The sequence below is a fragment of the Podarcis muralis genome, chromosome 16 (genome assembly GCF_964188315.1).
Source record: "Podarcis muralis chromosome 16, rPodMur119.hap1.1, whole genome shotgun sequence".
Taxonomy (NCBI): Eukaryota; Metazoa; Chordata; class Lepidosauria; order Squamata; family Lacertidae; genus Podarcis; species Podarcis muralis.
In genome coordinates this window covers 2,472,899-2,491,796 of record NC_135670.1, presented here as the reverse complement: position 1 = coordinate 2,491,796, position 18,898 = coordinate 2,472,899, and the positions used below count along the sequence as shown (strand labels likewise).

The 18,898-nt window shown below is 49.5% G+C and overlaps 1 protein-coding gene across 2 annotated transcripts in view; it reads right to left on the bottom strand.

Annotated features, from left to right (window-relative positions):
- LOC114586803 (semaphorin-7A-like) overlaps positions 1–14,845 on the bottom strand; it is a 30,646-nt gene extending 15,801 nt beyond the window's left edge. Inside the window, exons 1-5 of one of the 2 annotated variants that reach the window (XM_077920264.1) lie at positions 14,419–14,845; positions 5,427–5,566; positions 4,158–4,220; positions 830–922; positions 459–567 (exon numbers count right to left, since the gene is read on the bottom strand). In XM_077920264.1, the coding sequence (XP_077776390.1) occupies positions 459–567; positions 830–922; positions 4,158–4,220; positions 5,427–5,566; positions 14,419–14,506 (493 nt within the window). In that variant the 5' untranslated portion in view covers positions 14,507–14,845. The remainder of the gene's footprint in view (positions 1–458; positions 568–829; positions 923–4,157; positions 4,221–5,426; positions 5,567–14,418) is intronic. The other variant, XM_028710619.2, reaches the window with a different exon arrangement.
- Positions 14,846–18,898: the final 4,053 nt, after the last annotated feature.

Below are 18,898 nucleotides of genomic sequence, written 5' to 3'. Positions count from 1 at the left end.
GGACAGCTGGACATATAAAGGGCCCCATTACCTTCGGTAGCTTAGGGCCTCATCAAACCTAAATCCGGCTCTGCCTTTGTGAACCAAGACTGTTATGTACTGAAGTTCTCACTGTGGGCCAGCAGGGGGATACTGTAGATAGTTTTCACTCAGGTCCATATATGCAAATAAGGGATTGAAAGTGACGTTCAGTGATTGGATAGTTACAGAAAATGGTTACTGTTGCGTTCTAGTGGAGCTCTATATAAGCAGACTGGCTGAACCCTTCAGTTCAGTTCTGGCCTGGCCTGTGAATAAACAAGAGCTGTTTGAAGAATCGCTGTGTCGTCTGATATGTTCACCCACAACTTAACAAAGACATTTTGCCGCTTGAGGCAAAGCAAAACATTCGGAACCCAAAATCTGAGCAGAACAAAACCAGCCAGGGAAATCCCTCTGCACCTTTCCTTATTCCGTACCTACAGTGATGACCACGGCGTTCTGGGATGGTGATGCTGCTGAGATGTTTTCCCCTGAGGCAGTGATATTCCGGCCTTGCTTGTCCGTTTGGAAGGTCGTGGCGTTGACCTTGGAGTAAAGAGACAAAAAAGAAAAAATGAATGCATTTTATATATCAACTGAACTCGTGGCCTCTCGATTTTCATGTGACTTCCTGCCACGTTTTTTTAAAAATTGTTTTTACAGATAATTTCATTGCTTTATTCTTTTGTAAACTGCTCTGGGGGTAGATTTCCCCACCCGCAATCAAACAACATATAACTTTTATGAAATGAAAATAGGCAAAACACCTGCAGATTCCATCTACCACTCTGATATTTCTCAAGCTCACCAGAAACCAGCACTTGGGAGAAGCCGCGTTGGTTCCGCAGACCATCATTTTGTTGTCCAGCTTCTCGATCACTTGGATGAAATTATCGCAGTCCTATGAGGAAAGGTGATGGGGAGGGCAGAGGAAAAACACAGAAGCGTATTGATTTATTTTAACATTTACGACCCACACTTCCATGGCATCCTTCAAGGTGGCTTCAATAAAACCGACCCATCGATATTTGTAAAACAACAACAAAAAACCCCACAAACCTCAATAAAAGCAGCAATGTATATTTGTTAGAGCAGGGGACAGTTCTACTCTGTTAAAAAGTGATCTGTGCTCCACTGTGAATTTAAAAATTGCTGCTGTTTCTCTAGGAGGGAAGTTGTAGGGAAATACCTTTGTTCCTCAAGCCACCCTCCCCTTGCCATTGATAACCTCATGCTGCTGGAAAACATGAGTTTGCATTTTGCATACGCACACTTGAAATATTTACATTTAACATTTTCAGTGCAATAAATGCATTTTTTAAAAAACAAAACAAAACAGCAAAAACTTTCTTCTAGGAAATAGGGGAGGGGGATACAGGAAACAGAGACGAAATAAAGGTGTGTATGTGTGTGTGTGTGTGTATACCTTTTATTACACACACACCCATATATATATACACACACACCCATATATACCTTTTATTACACACACACACCCATATATGTGTGTGTGTGTGTGTGTGTGTGTGTGTGTATATATATGTATATGTGTGTGTATATATATATATATATGCAGGTTTTGGTGTCCTCGGGTATCTTCCCGTGTAAAAGTTGGGGTGTCTAGGCGACGTTTCGACGAGGTCTCACTCGTCATCTTCAGGCTGGTGCTTTCGGCTTCTTGTTACTGGAACAGAGCAGGATCTCAGTGTTTGAGTTCCTATAAATACTGTTGAGGAGGTGTGGCCTCCAATGTTCTGGGCAGAGAGGAGGTTCCCAGGCTAGTGTGCCTTTTCTTCTTTTGTTCCTTAATTGCTTGAGGGATATCTTGAGTGATTTCTTGAGTGATATCCTGAGTACCACTTAGGTGGGTCATTAGGTGTGGATTAGTTGCTAAAGCCTTTGTGTCTTGACCTCTTGAACTTTGTGAAGAGTTTTTCTGAGAAGATGGGTGTACTACATTTAGTTTAGGTAAAAGTTGGGGTGTCTAGGCGACGTTTCGACGAGGTCTCACTCGTCATCTTCAGGCTGGTGCTTTCGGCTTCTTGTTACTGGAACAGAGCAGGATCTCAGTGTTTGAGTTCCTATAAATACTGTTGAGGAGGTGTGGCCTCCAATGTTCTGGGCAGAGAGGAGGTTCCCAGGCTAGTGTGACCTCTTGAACTTTGTGAAGAGTTTTTCTGAGAAGATGGCTGTAGTTGTGCTCTGGCTTGGCTTCGTGTATAGGGGCGAGCTGTGGTTTTGTGGCCTGTGCCAGCCAGATCTGTGTAGGGATTGCAGGGGGGTGCAGCGTCCGGAGGTGCCATCATGGTTTGGCTACTGGATGGTGTCTGTAATTTATCTGTGGAGAGGGTCTGGGTTTGGGTCTGGTGTGGTTGATTGGTGATGGCGTTCTGTGTGCCTCTGGATCTGGTGTCAGTTTTTGTGGGGAGGGCTAATTTCCAGATGTCTGGCAAGCGGGATGTGTCGTCACACTTGTTCATGTTGTGAGGGTGTTTCTCTATCTCGATGGCTTCCATGATTATTCTCTTGTGGTGATGTTCCATGTTAGAGAGCAATTTGGAATCTGCAAAATTAATTTCGTGTCCTGTTTCTTTCATGTGTTGGAAAAGAGAGGAAGTTTTTTCTTCTTTTTTGACGGCATTCTTGTGTTCTGCGATACGTGCATTTATTCGTCTGTTTGTTTGTCCAATGTACGTGGCTGGGCAGACTTTGCAGGGTATTTCATAGACCCCTTGGTTTTCCAACTGGATTTTATCCTTGGGGTTTCTGAGGATATTGGCTATCTTTTGGTTGGCGCAAAAGGCTGTTTTGATATTGTGTTTATGGAGGATTTTGCTAATTTTATCTGTAGAAGCCATCGAGATAGAGAAACACCCTCACAACATGAACAAGCGTGACGACACATCCCGCTTGCCAGACATCTGGAAATTAGCCCTCCCCACAAAAACTGACACCAGATCCAGAGGCACACAGAACGCCATCACCAATCAACCACACCAGACCCAAACCCAGACCCTCTCCACAGATAAATTACAGACACCATCCAGTAGCCAAACCATGATGGCACCTCCGGACGCTGCACCCCCCTGCAATCCCTACACAGATCTGGCTGGCACAGGCCACAAAACCACAGCTCGCCCCTATACACGAAGCCAAGCCAGAGCACAACTACAGCCATCTTCTCAGAAAAACTCTTCACAAAGTTCAAGAGGTCAAGACACAAAGGCTTTAGCAACTAATCCACACCTAATGACCCACCTAAGTGGTACTCAGGATATCACTCAAGAAATCACTCAAGATATCCCTCAAGCAACTAAGGAACAAAAGAAGAAAAGGCACACTAGCCTGGGAACTTCCTCTCGGCCCAGAACATTGGAGGCTATACACCACACCCCTCAACAGTATTTATAGGAACTCAAACACTGAGATCCTGCTCTGTTCCAGTAACAAGAAGCCGAAAGCACCAGCCTGAAGATGACGAGTGAGACCTCGTCGAAACGTCGCCTAGACACCCCAACTTTTACACGGGAAGACACCCGAGGACACCAAAACCTGCATACCTATACCCGTGAAAATCTACGAAAGCATATATATATATATATATATATATATATATAATTTGTGTGTGTGTGTGTAAAATAATATAACCATGCCCTCCTTGCCACTAGGGGGCGCCAACTATTTAATTTAATGCAGCCTTTCTAGCCCGAAGGATTGGGTGGGTTATACAGCAAAATGCAAAATGCATCCCAAAACAGGCGCCCAGATTGGCTGTGGAGGTCTGATCCCAGGAGATTTACACAATGGTCTGTATCTGCTGTTGGCTTAACATCTGTGAAGGGTCCTCAGCAAAGCTGGAGGCCGGGAGTTCTGCCAGGGTGGCCCCTAAAAGATGCATTGCGCAGACCGAGACTCGAGTCAGCGGTAGCTTAATCGGGCCAGCTGGGATCCTATTGGCTCCTTGCATCGTCACGTGATCCCTGCTGGCGCTGCAGTACCCCCTCCAGCCACTGATGGCGCTGTAGCACAGGTGGGGCAGGAAGTTGAGACAAGCCCCCCCCATATTCCCCTCTTACTTAGGAAACATTTTGTAGACCACGGATCCCAGTCCCCACAACTCCCTCCTTCCTCCTTACCCACGCTTCTCTGGCCTTGCTTTTACAGTCCTTTTCCGCCTTCTCATCAGCCTTCAGGGGGACCTGGAGCAAGGAGAGAGACCCTGGTGAGGAAACTGGGGGGCGCCAACCCTATGCCCCTGCGTAAACTAGGAGGCTATTCCACCCCATGCTGGTCCCGGGATGCAGCTCAAGAGAAAGAGGACATCAGGATTGGAACCCAGGAATTTGCTTTCTACTGAGTCGGAAGTTTTGTTAGACTGGTGACTGGGAGCGGCCACCGAGACCACATAACACCTGAAAGACCGACATTGGCTCCCAGTACGTTTCCAAGCGCAATTCAAAGTGTTGGTGCTGACCTTTAAAGCCCTAAACGGCCTCAAAGGCCCAGTATACCTGAAGGAGCATCTCCACCCCATCGTTCTGCCCGGACACTGAGGTCCAGCTCCGAGGTTCTTCTGGCGGTTCCCTCACTGCGAGAAGGGAAGTTACAGGGAGCCAGGCAGAGGGCCTTCTCGGTGGTGGCGCCCTCCCTGTGGAACTCCCTCCCCATCAGACGTCAAGGAAATAAATGACCATCTAACTTTTAGAAGACATCTGAAGGCAGCCCCGTTTAGGGAAGTTTTTAATGACTGATGTTTTAATGTATTTTTCATCTTTGTTGGAAGCCCCCCAGAGTGGCTGGGGAAAACCAGCCAGATGGGAGTGGGGAAAATAATAAATAAATAAATGAATAAAATAATAATAAATAAATAATTGTCTACAATGACTGGGAGCATTTCTCCAGGGTTTCGGAAAAGGGAGATTCCCAGCCCTGCCTGGGGAAGCCAGGGATCGAACCTGCGACGTTCTGCAACCAAAGCAAGAGCTCTACAGCTGAGCTACATCCCTTCCCTGGTTGTTCGTTTCAGCACCACGGACACCTCCTAAGGAGAAATGTGCTCCCTAGTAACCCAAGCTCTTCTGAGCCTTGACCTCAGAACACAAGAGCTTTGCTGGATCAGGCCAATGGCCCATCTAGTCCAGCATCCTGTCCTCACAGTCAGCTGCCCCAAAGGGAAACCCGCAATCAGAATTCGAACTCATGAGCAACTCTTCCCTAGCTGCAGTTTTCCGGCAACTGGCATTCAGAAGCATCACTGCTTCCAGAGCCCAGCGATCAGGCCTAGTAGCCACCTCTCCTCCATGAATTTGTGTAACCCTCTTTTAAAACCATTCTGATTGCTGGCAATCTGTTCCTCCGGTGGAAGCGAGTTCTGCAGATTAACTGTGCCGCCTGAAGCTCTGTACCTCTTTCGGAGTGACTTCGGAGTCCGTAAACGTCAAGAGCAACAGTTTCCCCCGGCCTCCGACGAGGACCTGGTTGGAGCCGGGCTCGTGGAACATGGCCGTCGGTCTCTCACGTTCACCGAAATTGAACCTCTGGGCATCTGAAAGGAGAGGAGGTCATATTGGTCATGGTTGGAGATGCGGTGGAGAAATAGGAACAACAATACAGTGGTACCTTGGGTTACAGATGCTTCAGGTTACAGACTCCACTAACCCAGAAATAGTGCTTCAGGTTAAGAACCTCCCTTCAGGATGAGAACAGAAATCGTGCTCCGGCGGCAGCAGGAGGCCCCATTAGCTAAAGTGCTACCTCAGGTTAAGAACAGTTTCAGGTTAAGAACAGACCTCCAAGAACGAATTAAGTACGTAACCAGAGGTACCACTGTACATATGTGGTGGAGGTGTGAGTGGTCATAAAGTTATTATTTAGCGACTTTCAGAGATTTATAAGATTTCTGTTTATTTGGTTTCGGAGTACCTAGGGAGCAGGCTTCGGAGATCTTTGTGACCTGCAGGAGAGATTTTCCCACGAACCTCAGTGATCTGCTGGGCATGCAAGGGTTAAAGCCGTCTTTCGAAATGTTAACGTCCTGTCCGCACCAGCATGGGGGGTTTGGAGCCTGAATGGACCTGGCCCCTGAGGTCTCCTTGGAGGAAGGGGGCGTGTGAGTAGAGGAGCTGTCTGACTGCACAGAGGGAAGATTTGCATTTGTTGCTCCGCCCCCTCTGTGGCCCCCAGATAGGCTGCCGAGAAGGGATGGCGGCCCTCAGACTGGAAAAAAGATTCTGCTTTCTCTCTTCAGAGAGAGCAAACGGGAACTTGCTTCCACTTAAGCGCAAGTACAACGGAACAAGCTCCATTCTGCTGCCTCATCTGTCCAGAGAGCTCCTCTTCCACGGCGGCGATATTAATGCGGTTAATGCATAATACATGGACTTAAAAAATAAAATCAGGCAGAGAAAGGGCAGAGGAGAACACTGAACAGTGGGGTGGCGGCGCAGAAACCAAGAGCGGCGGTGGGCTCTTTACAAAAATATACAATTGAAAATAAACCTGCCCTGTTTTAATTACACCCCATGAGCAGGGCTGGAGAAACAGGGTTGGAGGGCCACCCTTGGCCCTGAATCTGAAATTCCCCATCACGGATTGATCTTATATCTTCTCCATCCATCTATGGCAGGCATCCCCCAAACGCGGCCCTCCAGCTGTGTGGGACTACAACTCCCATCATCCCTGACTGCTGGTCCAGTTAGCTAGGGATGATGGGATTTGTAGTCCCAAAACATCTGGAGGGCCGAGTTTGCCTATGCCTGCCCTAGGGTGTGGTTGTTTGTTTGTGATTGGCTGTGGGGAATTTTATTTTCATGTTTGAGTGGGGTGGGTGTTTTGGATCAGGTTAGCCATATTGATTCGTTGGTGCATTCTTGCCGTTGTCTTGTATGTACAAAATACTACTCCAGGCATCCCCAAACTCTGCCCTCCAGCTGTTTTGGGACTACAACTCCCATCATCCCTAACCGCTGGTCCTGTTAGCTAGGGATGATGGGAGTTGTAGTCTCAAAACAGCTGGAGGGCCGAGTTTGGGGGTGCCTGATCTATGGTGCCCATTGGAGCTGGTTGGGTGGAAGGCAAGGAACCCGGCAGTAGGTGGCGCCAGAGAGCTAATGGCAGGCAGGAACTCACTAATTCTAGTTTTGCATCTCTTCTCCTTCTGAAAAGTGCAATGCTGCGGGAGAGGAGGAGGAGGAAGACCCCTAATGGTTCCTCCTCTCCCCTGCTGGTTGTGAGCAGGCCGGCAGGTGGGGAGCTGCCTGAGGGCAGAGTGAGGCCAGTGGGGGGCTGCGCCATTCACCCTGATGGACCAACCTCTCCACTCGCATACCCAGAACATCCTTTCCAAGTCCCTAGCAAACTGCCCTGCTCAACGTTTAAAAGGGGTTCCCCAAAGTGAGTAGTAGCGCCCCCTGGAGGGTGGTGAAATTACCTAGGGCAGGGGTCTGCAACCCGCGGCTCCGGAGCCGCATGTGGCTCTTTTACACCTTTGCCGCGGCTCTGGGGCAGATACTAGCGAGGGGAGGAGGCGCATTGTGAGCCCCGACACTCCCCACTGTGGCGGGCGCTGTACTGGCTGTGACGTCGCATGGGGGCGGTGCGTGCGTTAGTCACGCACCATCCCGACGTCACCTTCCCACCCACTGTCAGATCGCGGCTCCGGAGATATATTTGTTTTAAATGTCGCTATGGTTTTGCGGCTCCCAGTTGTTGTTTTTTCTTCGGAAACGGGTCCAAGTGGCTCTTTTTGTCTTAAAGGTTGCAGACCCCTGACCTAGGGGGTGCTGAGAGGCAGTGAGGGGCCACTGGGGGTGTAAATGACCACCAGACTCCGAAAAGCTGGCATCACCGGAACACGTTCATGGAATTAATTAATCTGAACAGTTTTGATTATATTTGCAATTAACCGTTACTGTTTTGAATGTGATCGTGTTTTTATCGTGCAAACTGCTATTCTGAATAATGTTTTTTTATAGGGGAAAGGAACATTAGGGGTGGGTTAAACCACAGAGCCTAGGGCTTGCCGATCAGAAGGTCGGCGGTTCGAATACCCATGACGGGGTGAACTCCCGTTGCTCGGTCCCTGCTCCTGCCAACCTAGCAGTTCAAAAGCACGTCAAAGTGCAAGTACATAAATAGGTACCGCTCCAGCGGGAAGGTAAATGGTGTTTCCCTGTGCTGCTTTGGTTCGCCAGAAGCGGCTTAGTCATGCTGGCCACATGACCTGGAAGCTGTACGCCGGCTCCCTCGGCCAATAAAGCGAGATGAGCGCCGCAACCCCAGAGTCGGCCACGACTGGACCTAACGGTCAGCGGTCCCTTTACCTTTTTACTTTATGGAGCAAAGGTGTTGGGACCACTGATTCTTGCAATGCCATGGTTTGGACTAGATCCCTCTGGATCCCTTCCAGGTCTGTGATTCTGCATTCCTATACTTTAAACCTCCCTAGCTCCTTTGCCCTGTGCTAACATTTTTGAATTATGGTGTTGGAGGAGACTCTGGAGAGTCCCATGGACTTCAAGAAGATCAAACCTCTCCATTCTGAAGGAAATCAGCCCTGAGTGCTCCCTGGAAGGACAGATCCTGAAGCTGAGGCTCCAAGATTTTGGCCACCTCATGAGAAGAGAAGACTCCCTGGAAAAGACCCTGATGTTGGGAAAGATGGAGGGCACAAGGAGAAGGGGACGACGGAGGACGAGATGGTGGGACAGTGTTCTCGAAGCTACCAGCATGAGTCTGACCAAACTGCGGGAGGCAGTGGAAGACAGGAGTGCCTGGCGTGCTCTGGTCCAGGGGGTCACGAAGCGTCAGACACGACTAAACAACTAAATGACTAAACAACAACAACAACATTGCAGTGCGGTTGAGGAGCGGGGAGAGCATTTATGGGGAAATTCCCCCAAGGTCACTATTGGCTAGAAACTGTCCGTCATCCACAAATGTGGGCTTTGAACTGGGAAGCTGGAATGGGCATTGAAAGGGCAGGAAACCAGAGCATCCCGCCTGCTCCCTCAGAGACTCTTCTTTCTCTCTCTCTCTCTCTCTCTCTCTCTCTCTCTCTCTCTCTCTCTCGTTGCAGAAATGCTGCTTCAACCCACAGGCTGTCTTCTCTGGGGGGCTTTCTAACAAATGTGTCATGATGAGGAGCAGCGTGCAATTTGGGTCTGCGAGGGCGAGCCCTGCGGGTGGCAACCGCGTATCGGAGAACGAATCTGGGCGTTGTTTTCGTGTTCCCTGCCTCCCCTCCTCTCGGAGCTCGCAGCTCTCTTTTTATCCGCACTGCAGAGAGTGCCAAGTCTAGCCTGACCCAGTCTATAAAATCTCCTCCTCCTCTGTTTCTCTGCAAAAAAAAAAAAAAAAAGGCCTCCTCTTTTTGGAAGAGAGCGGCTGCCTTGCTGGCTGCCAGCCAGGCCCTGCAATCCCATCTCAGGTGTGGCACTGCCTCTGGTGCCAAGGGGAAACAGATGCCCAGGTCTCAGGTACGCCTGAAAGCAGCACTATCCGGTCTGGGAAACCTCCGAGTGTGCAGCGATCCCCTGAGGAGGTGCAGAGTGCCTTTCCTACCTACTTCAAAGCGTTGAGAAAACCCCCGATGTGCAGAGATTCTCTGAGGACGTGCAGAGTGCATCTTTCTGCAGCAAAGGGGACAAACACCTGCTTGGCCTCCTCAAAGGCCATTTATTCCTATTTACTAGACATTGCTCAGAACTCAGGGGGAAGGACTGGGGTGGGGTCTAGACCCCAGTTGTGCCAGTTCCTAGATGGCTATGGAATTTGGAGCCATGATTTGGCAAAAGCCAGGAAAGCTGGTGGGGAGGGGCTGCATAGGGGGTTTTAATGGCTGTAGTTAGCCCTGAAGACCCCCATGGAGCCTCCAGATGCAGAGGCAGTCTACCTGTAGCGATGCAACAGGAGAAGGCTGTTGCCATGGTGGCCTAGCGGAGGGCTTCACAGGAGCGTCTGAAGGGCCATCGCGGGGAACTGGTCTAGGCCAGACCCCCTCAGATGGACGCCCCTCCAGAGGGTTCTTCCTGCTAGCCGTGGTTGTTCAGAATGGAACCTCCATTTACAAAGGCAGTCTACCCCCTTCATTAGGGCACAGGGAGAGCCTCGCCATGCAGCATAAAGGAAGAGAGCTGGTGGTTTCAGACCTCATGTGTGGGCTTCCCTTGGTCTGACACATCGGGGCTGTCCTTATGTCCGTCCCCGTCCCCCCAAAAGAAGACCCCTTGTGGTGTAGTCGCCGGAGTGTCAGACTAGGACCTGGGAGAGTCCAGGGTTCAAATCTCCACTCGCCCACTTGGGAGCCAGTCACTGCCTCTCAGCCTATCCCACCTCGCAGGGCTGTTGTGGGCATTAAGTGAGGAGGAGAACCACTTTGAGCTCCGTAGAGAAAAAGGTGGAACATGAACGCAATAGCAATAAATAAATAAAAGCCAAAGCATTCGTGCATTCGAGGCCTTGGCCCCAGAGTAAAACAAAACAAAAACCCAGCCGGAGTGAAAATGTTGGGCAGGCCCAACGTCCAGCCTCTCACAGCAGCCAAATGCCCCCGGTTACCTAGAAGCCCAGATAGACTGCCTCTGGACCTGGAGGTTCGACAAGAGCCTCAAAAGAGCCCGGTTGCTGGATCAGGCCCAGAGGGGCCCTTCTAGTCCAGCATCATGTTCTCACAGCAGCCAACCAGGTGCCCCAATGAGAAACACCCCCCGCAGGATCCAAGCGCAAGAACACCCCTGTCCGTTTGTGGTTCTCAGCGACCGGCCTCCAGAGTCCAACCGAGGACGGAGAACATCGCCATGGTGGATAGTAGCGAACGATAGGCTTCTCCTCCATGAATTTGCCTCGCCCCTCTATTAAAGAGTTGCTAAGCTGATTCATTCGCTGCCCAAATGGCCTATTTAGTGGCACGAGGCCCTCAGGAAGCTGGCCTTGGTGTATCTAGCCCAGTATTGTCCACACGGACTGGCAGCGCCTCTCCGAGGTTTCAGACGGAGGGTCTCTCCCGGCGATTGAACCCGGGACCGTCTGCAAGCGAAGCAGATCACGCTAGCCACTGAGCTGGGCCGCTTCCTTCCCCTAAAAACAACAGTCAAGGTCCCAGTCCTCATGCTTGTTTAAAGAGGAACGCAGAGAGCAGCCTTGTGCAAGCCAGGCTCCATCCCACTCAGTATTCCCTGCACTGGCTGGCAGCAGCTCTTTGGGTTTTCAGAGGGAGAGGGGCGGAGATTGAAAGTGGGGCCAAGCAGATGTTCTGCCTCAAAGCCGCTGCTCTGCCCAACAACAAGATGGAAACTCCTTGATCTGCAGCTGGAAGATGCATTCGCCTCTCCAAATCACACATCTGTGAATCACAAGGGTGAGATAAGCCAAGAGGCCGTTTGCCACCCGCCCCAGATGTCTATGGGTCCAGGAAAAATTGTGGAGGTCTTGGATTAGGGATGTAGGAAACCCAGCTCCTACCAGATCAGACTATTTGTCTGTCTGGAGTAGGCCTGTCGGCTCTGAGTGACACCATCTTTCCAGGATCTGAGGCCGGGGGAAAACAAAATCCGCTTTCATCTGCTAACCTGATTTTATATTTTTATTTTTAAATCCCGGGAACTGAACCTGGACTCTTCTGCAAATGCTCTATCCCTGAAGTACGGCTTCCCCAGCAAGTTCGGCCGAAATCATTCCACAGAAGTGGAAGCCGGTCTCACGATGACACAGCCCTCTCCCTTCTCTGAAATGAAAGAGACTCCTGCCTCTGAAGTTCAAATGATTTTAACAGCGAATATGGATGTTTTCACGATTATAAAATGCACCGTACATTAGGAAGGCGTATGCCTCTTGAAAGGCGACGATGGCATTTCATAAACAAGCAATGTGGCTTCGGACACACCCTATATTTAAAACCCAATGCTGGGAACTGTAGTTTAAGGGTGCAGGGAGTTGCAGTTTGGTGGGCGGTCAACTACAGTTCCCAGGATTCCCGAATAGTGGGAAGTCATGTGATTTAAATTTAGGGTGTGGAGGTAGACTTCATCCCACCCAATGGTGATGCTTAATCCTAGGATCACTCAGAGAAGCTCACAAACGAGTTTGGTCCCTAATTGTTTGCACTGCAGCATCCCTGATTGCCTATCACCACCGATTTACAGAGTTCAAAGCACTCATCACTACGACGCCTCATGATGTTCAGGCTCCTCAGGCTTTTGCCACTGAGCTCATGGCTCAGTATAGGATCAGAGGAAGCTGCCTTATACCCAGACAGAGCTTCACCTAGCTCAGAAGTGCCTACACTGACTGGCAGCAGCTCTCCAGGGTTTCAGGCACGGGTGGGGGTGGGATCTTTCCAAGCCCTACCTCGAGATGCCAGGACTTGAACCTGGGACCTTCTGAAAGCCAGGCAGATGCCCTACCACCGAGTGATGTGCCTTCCCTGCTCCGGACAAGCAAGGACCACACCTGAAAGCTGGGAAAGTGACTTAAGGAAGGCGTTCGTTCCAAATCTTCCAACCAACCCTAGATATGTTTTTTAAAAAACCTGTCATTATCTTATGTAATATTTGAAGCATGTATGGAAGTGAAAGCTGGACCATAAAGAAGGCTGATCGCCGAAGAATTGATGCTTTTGAATTCTGGTGCTGGAGGAGACTCTTGAGAGTCCCATGGACTGCAAGAAGATCCAACCTCTCCATTCTTAGGGAAATCAGCCCTGAGTGCTGACTGGAAGGACAGATCCTGAAGCTGAGGCTCCAAGACTTTGGCCACCTCATGAGAAGAGAAGATTCCCTGGAAAAGACCCTGATGTTGGGAAAGATGGAGGGCACAAGGAGAAGGGGAAGACGGAGGACAAGATGGTTGGACAGTGTTCTCGAAGAGACCAGCGTGAGGGAGGCAGTGGAAGACAGGAGGGCCTGGCGTGCTCTGGTCCATGGGGTCACGAAGAGGCGGACATGACTAAACAACTAAACAACAACAACAACAATAATATTTGAAGCCTGTTGGGCCTCCCTCTCCGCGCTGCTTCGGAAAACCAGGATTCTAGCTGCTCAGATAGACTGCGCCTGCTCAGGAGGCTCCGGTGCAAATAGATAAAGGAAAACACCCTCCCACCCAGTGCTGTCTAGTGACACAGGGACATCGCCCGCCTTCCATCCTGGCAGCAGGATTATCTGCCTGGAAGCCACATCTGTCCCCCTCCCCAGACATCTGCATTGCATGGCAAGCAAGATTTGGTTCCAGCAAGAAAGATGTGCACCGCCGGGTCTGGCAAAACGAAACATCTTGAGCCAAAGGAACGGGCAGATGGTGTTATAATTGCCTTGAGAGGGGTGCGCTTCGAATGCACTTTGCTGTGTCAGGCTGTAGCCAGCAAAAGGATAATAATAATAATAATAATAATAATAATAATAATAATAATAATAATTGCCTTTGCTGCCCCACCCTGTGACTTGACTGCTTTCCTTGGAATTTACAGGCTGCTTCATCCAAAACAGACTTTTGTCTGGCAATGGGGCGTGGGGTATCAAAGGACACCTGCCTGGCATGCAGAAGGCATACAATCCCCAGAGACATCATCCCCAGGCAGGGCTGGGAAAGACTTCTGGTCTGGAAGCCGGGAGAGCAGCTGCCAGTCAGTGTTGGCAGTGCTGAGCTCCAGAGACCAATGAGCCTGTCTTGGTAAAAGGCAGCCTTCTCATGTGTTGCCTCTGGCGCTAGGCGTCCTCAGAGTGGACCCAACGAAACCAAGCCTTTCAATGGGTCTACTCTGAGTAGATGGGGCTGCCCATCCTGCCCACAAGTGAAACCCCTCCCTGTCAGACTTGAGATCAAAACAAGCAGCTTGGTCGACTCAGAGTGACTGAGCCAGAACCGGTCCTCTCCAAAATGTGCTTAATGATAAACAGGTTTCCGTGGCAACCGCCTCCTCCTCCTCCTCCTCCAACATGCCTCTGTGCAAAAGGAATGCATAACATCTTAGGTTATATATCTGTTTTTCTACCGAGTATCTCAAAGCTGGGTTGGGGGGACGACACCCACAAATGGACCCTGATCATGAAAGAATCAGCAGACCCCCAATTTTCAGGCTGGTGGGGTGAGCCCCTCCTGACTCCCCAACAAACGCAGAGCGACCACCTAGGATGTCCTGAACACAAATCTGCAAATCTGCAAATAGTTTCTCATGCAGAAAGCTGAACAGAAGCAATTCTAACCTGTTCTTATTTCCAATCTCCCGCAACTATCATGCATTAAAATAAATTTAAAAGCTATCGTATATACACCCCTCCCCCTTTTCTTTGAGGGGAGGGAATGTTTCTGGTTAGATCATCTAAGACGAATGCAAGATTGGCTTTTTTTAAAAAAAAGAAATTGCAAGCACTATTATAATAAAAAAATAGTTCTCTCACAAACCTTGCAGATTGAGCTTCAGTCTGGGCACCTTTTGGGAGGAGGCGAGGCAGAGGATGGAGAGCAGGTAAAAAGGGAGGCCTCTCATCATTTTTTTTGGGGGGGGGGTGTCTGTGTGGAGAGGAAGAGAGAACGTCTGCTTCCCAAGGATGGATGTCTGCAGCAAGGAAAACTCTACAGGCGCTGTTTTTCCTCCGGCTTCTGTCAAGATAAGTGCACTCCTCCCAGCTCTCGCTATCCTAATTTATAGCCCCTTCAAAATAAATAAATAACTACATCCCCACCAACCCGGCAGAGGAGAAACAAACGTCAGCATAGCTTCCTCGAGGAGAGGGGGGGGGGGACCATGACCAACCATCACTGCCTGCCCTGCCCCTTCTTTTAAGTCGCAGGCGAAAGAGAACCGCACAGCAAAGAGATTTGCAAGGTGGCGGAAGGAAAATGGGGAGAAATCCAATTTGGTCGCTCGGGGAATGTCCCTGCAGGGAAATGGCCAGCCCAGAAAGGGGTGGGATGCTTTAAGAGCCGGCTCTGTTGTTGAGTGATGGGCAGAGGTGGCCCTTAGCACCTGACTTACGATGGACACATTGTCAGTCAGTCGGTCAGTTTTATTGTACGTAGCCAAAGCCTGCCGCAATGTACAATATCCTGGCTATTTTCAACGATGGTTAATTAAAGACTCCCTGCTTTAATGACACAAAGGGGGAAGAGTGAAGGGGTTGTGTTCATGGGATAAACGCTCATTTATATATCAGTTTATATGTCAGTGGCACTGTGGGTTAAACCACAGAGCCTAGGACTTGCTGATCAGAGGGTCGGCAGTTTGAATCCCCACGACGGGGTGAGCTCCCGTTGCTCGGTCCCTGCTCCTGCCAACCTTGCAGTTTGAAAGCATGAAGTACAAGTAGATAAATAGGTACTGCTCCGGCAGGAAGGTAAACGGCGTTTCCGTGCGCTGCTCTGGTTCGCCAGAAGTGGCTTAGTCATGCTGGACACATGACCCGGAAGCTGTACGCTGGCTCCCTCGGCCAATAAAGCGAGGTGAGCGCCACAACCCCAGAGTCGGCCACGACTGGACCTAATGGTCAGGGTCCCTTTACCTTTACCTTTATACATCAGTTACTACTTGGAATGAGCTGGTTGACATGACACTAAGCCAAACCATGCCTTAGCATGAGCTCATGTGTGTGAGGGTTCCTGGAGAGAAAACTGACAGCTGTCCTTCTCTGGTGCTGCTGCTGCTCTGAACATGCCATGATATAGTATTTCATCTGAACCCAGGTTCAACGTTTGTCTCCTCTAGGCAAACCATGAGCTGGAAACTTAAGAAGAAGCATTGAGTGTTTTGCCTGGACTGCAGTGGCAGCAATCTCTCTGGAAACCTTCATGTTTACTTTAAGGTAAACCACCACAGAGAAGGCCCTCTGCCTGGTTTGCTGTAGCTTTGCTTCTCGCAGGGAGGGAACCGCCAGACGGCCCTCGGAGCTGGACCTCAGTGTCCGGACTGGACGATGGGGGTGGAGACGCTCCTTCAGGTCTACTGGGCCGAGGCCATTTAGGGCTTTCAAGGTCAGCACCAACACTTTGAAATGTGCTCAGAAATGTACTGGGAGCCAATGTAGGTCTTTCAAGACCGGTGTTATGTGGTCCTGGCGGCCGCTCCCAGTCACCAGTCTAACTGCCGCATTCTGGATTAGTTGTAGTTTCCGGGTCACCTTCAAAGGTAGCCCCACATAGAGCGCATTGCAGTAGTCCAAGCGGGAGATAACTAGAGCATGCACCTGCCCACTTAACAGCCTAGCAGCCGAGTCCCATACGAGCTTCAGCCTCTGCACAATCTTCAAGGGTAGCCCCACGTACAACACATTACAGCAGTCCAGATGGCAGGTCATCAGAGCATGGGCAACTGAAGCCAGGGAGATCTGCCTACCCAGACATTTAGAAAGTTAATGCAGGTCTTCACCTGCTTTTAAATCTATTGTTATTTCCTAAGGGCTTTCACTCCTGCTGTTAATTTTCCCTAGCGGCAAATCTTATTGCTTTATCTTTTCTTTTTTTTTTGCATTGAGGTTTTTTTATATATACGTGTATATAAACAACCCAGCAGCATATAAACTTTATGAAATAAATAATAAAACATGGACACTCTGTTCCGTTAGCATAGGCATAAGTGCTCCCAGGGGACAAATGATTGGCATGTACTGGCTCAGAACAAGATAATAAAAATTTCCCACGCAGGGGAAATAGGGAGCTTTCTACAGTAATTGTATAAGGGAACACAGTGCTTTTTTTTTCTCCCCTCAAAAAATGTTTAGGGGTACTCTCACTTCCCTAGGTAAAGAGAAAGGGACCCCTGACCATTAGGTCCAGTCGTGGCCGACTCTGGGGTTGCGGCGCTCATCTCATTTATTGGCTGAGGGAGCCGGTGTACAGCTTCCGGGTCATGTGGCCAGCATGACTAAGCCACTTCTGGCAAACCAGAGCTGCGCAGGGAAACGCCATTTATCTTCCTGCCACAGTGGTACCTATTTATCTACTTGCGCTTTGACGTGCTTTCGAACTGCTAGGTTGGCAGGAGCAGGGACCGAGCAACGGGAGCTCATGCCATCGTGGGTATTCGAACCGCCAACCTTCTGATCGGCAAGTCCTAGGCTCTGTGGTTTAACCCACAGCGCCACCCGCCACTTCCCTACTCCTATTGAAATACTGCCCCTTCATGAGGCCAAACTTAGATTCACAAAATGTTTAGGGGTATGTGTACCCCTGCGTCCCCACAGGGGAAAAAAGCACTGAGTGAACATAACAAGTGTCTGGCCGTTCAGTCAGATCAAAGACAGGCTCCTATAGTGCATTGTCCTTTTCTCAAAACAGATTCCCCCACGGGGAGCCTGCAAGCAGCACCCCAGCACAAGATCTCCTTCTCCCCTTCTGTGGTTTCCAGCAACTAATATTCCAAACCATTGCTCTATGCAGTTGCGGAGGCTGAACAGCCATCACGCCATCAAAAGCCCTCTTCCCCCAAAATCCAGAATAAGTGCTCAATAGCAGCATCTGACCTCACAGCGAACAAATCGGGGCGATTGCTCTGTAAAAGAGTTGTCCGGAGGCTACCAGAGAGAGCTTTCTGTTCCTCTCTCGTAATACTGGAATCTGAACGTTGGAAGATTTAGGACGGAGAAAAGGAAATATTTCTTCCCAGAGTGAAGCGTTAAACTGGGGAACTCCCTGCCACAGGAGACTGCCACCAACCTGGGTGGCGTGAAAAGAGGATTGGACAAATTCGCAGATGAGAAGACCATCAATGGCTTCTTTTACATATATATATATGCATTTTTATTGATTTTTTAACATATCAGTTCCAACAGTCATACAACATATCTTCTCATCTTATACAATGTTTTAGACTTCCGTCAACACCTCTGATGATTTTCCGTTCTTTATCACTTATTCTGCATTTCTTGATTTCTATATTGCATTTAATTGTCCTTAACTAATAATTATTTTCATAGTCTTTCTTGTAACATTTCAAGATAACCCACCTTACAAAACTTCTTGCAGTCCTACCAGCGTAATCTGTTCATCACAATTACTTTTCAGATAGTTCATATATTTACTCCAGTCCTCTAAGAATCTCTGGCCCTGCAGGGTTCGAATCCTTCCTGTTAATTTATCCAATTCTGGATAGTCCATCAACTTCATCCTCCATTATTTTTTTGTCGGTAGTTCTTCTTGCTTCCATTTTTGTGCCAATAATATTCTTGCTGCTGTCATTGCATATAAAAACAGCTTACAATCCTGTCTGTTAATATCGTCTCCTACAATGCCACCAAGAACCCTCTTTTAAAGCCATCACCGCCTCATGTGACAGGGAGTTCCATAGTCCAGCTATGAAGGACTGTGCTGGATCTTCGCTTTGGTGAATGTCCACATTCCCTAGTCTTACGAGAGAGGAGGAAGGGCTTTCCTCTGCCCGCTTCCTCCAGGTCAAGCATCATTTTGTAAACTCCCATGATTTATTTATTTTTAAATTGCTTTTCCTATGTGTAGAAGAATACATGACCAAAAGATGCTCCAGCAAGAATTTATTGATATGTATAGACTGATTTCACAAAGTTAAGTCAAGCTAAGCTAAGCAGATACCGTATTTTTCGCCCTATAGGACACACTTTCCCCCCTCCAAAAATGAAGGGGAAATCTGGGTGCGTCCTATGGGGCGAATGCAGGCTTTCGCTGAAGCTTGGAGAGAGAGAGGGGTCGGTGCGCAACAACCCCTCTCGCTCTCCAGGCTTCAGGAAGACATCCGCAGCCTAGGCAGCCCTGCGGGAGTTCCCCGCAGGGCTCCCCACGCTGCGGATAGCAGCCTGCCACCCGGCAGGCGGGGCGCCCTGAAGCAGAGTGCCCCTCGCGCCGGGCAGACATCGGCCAGCCCCACAAGCTCGGGGGACAGCAGGGAGGTGCAGTGCCACCATCCCGCTGTTCCTCG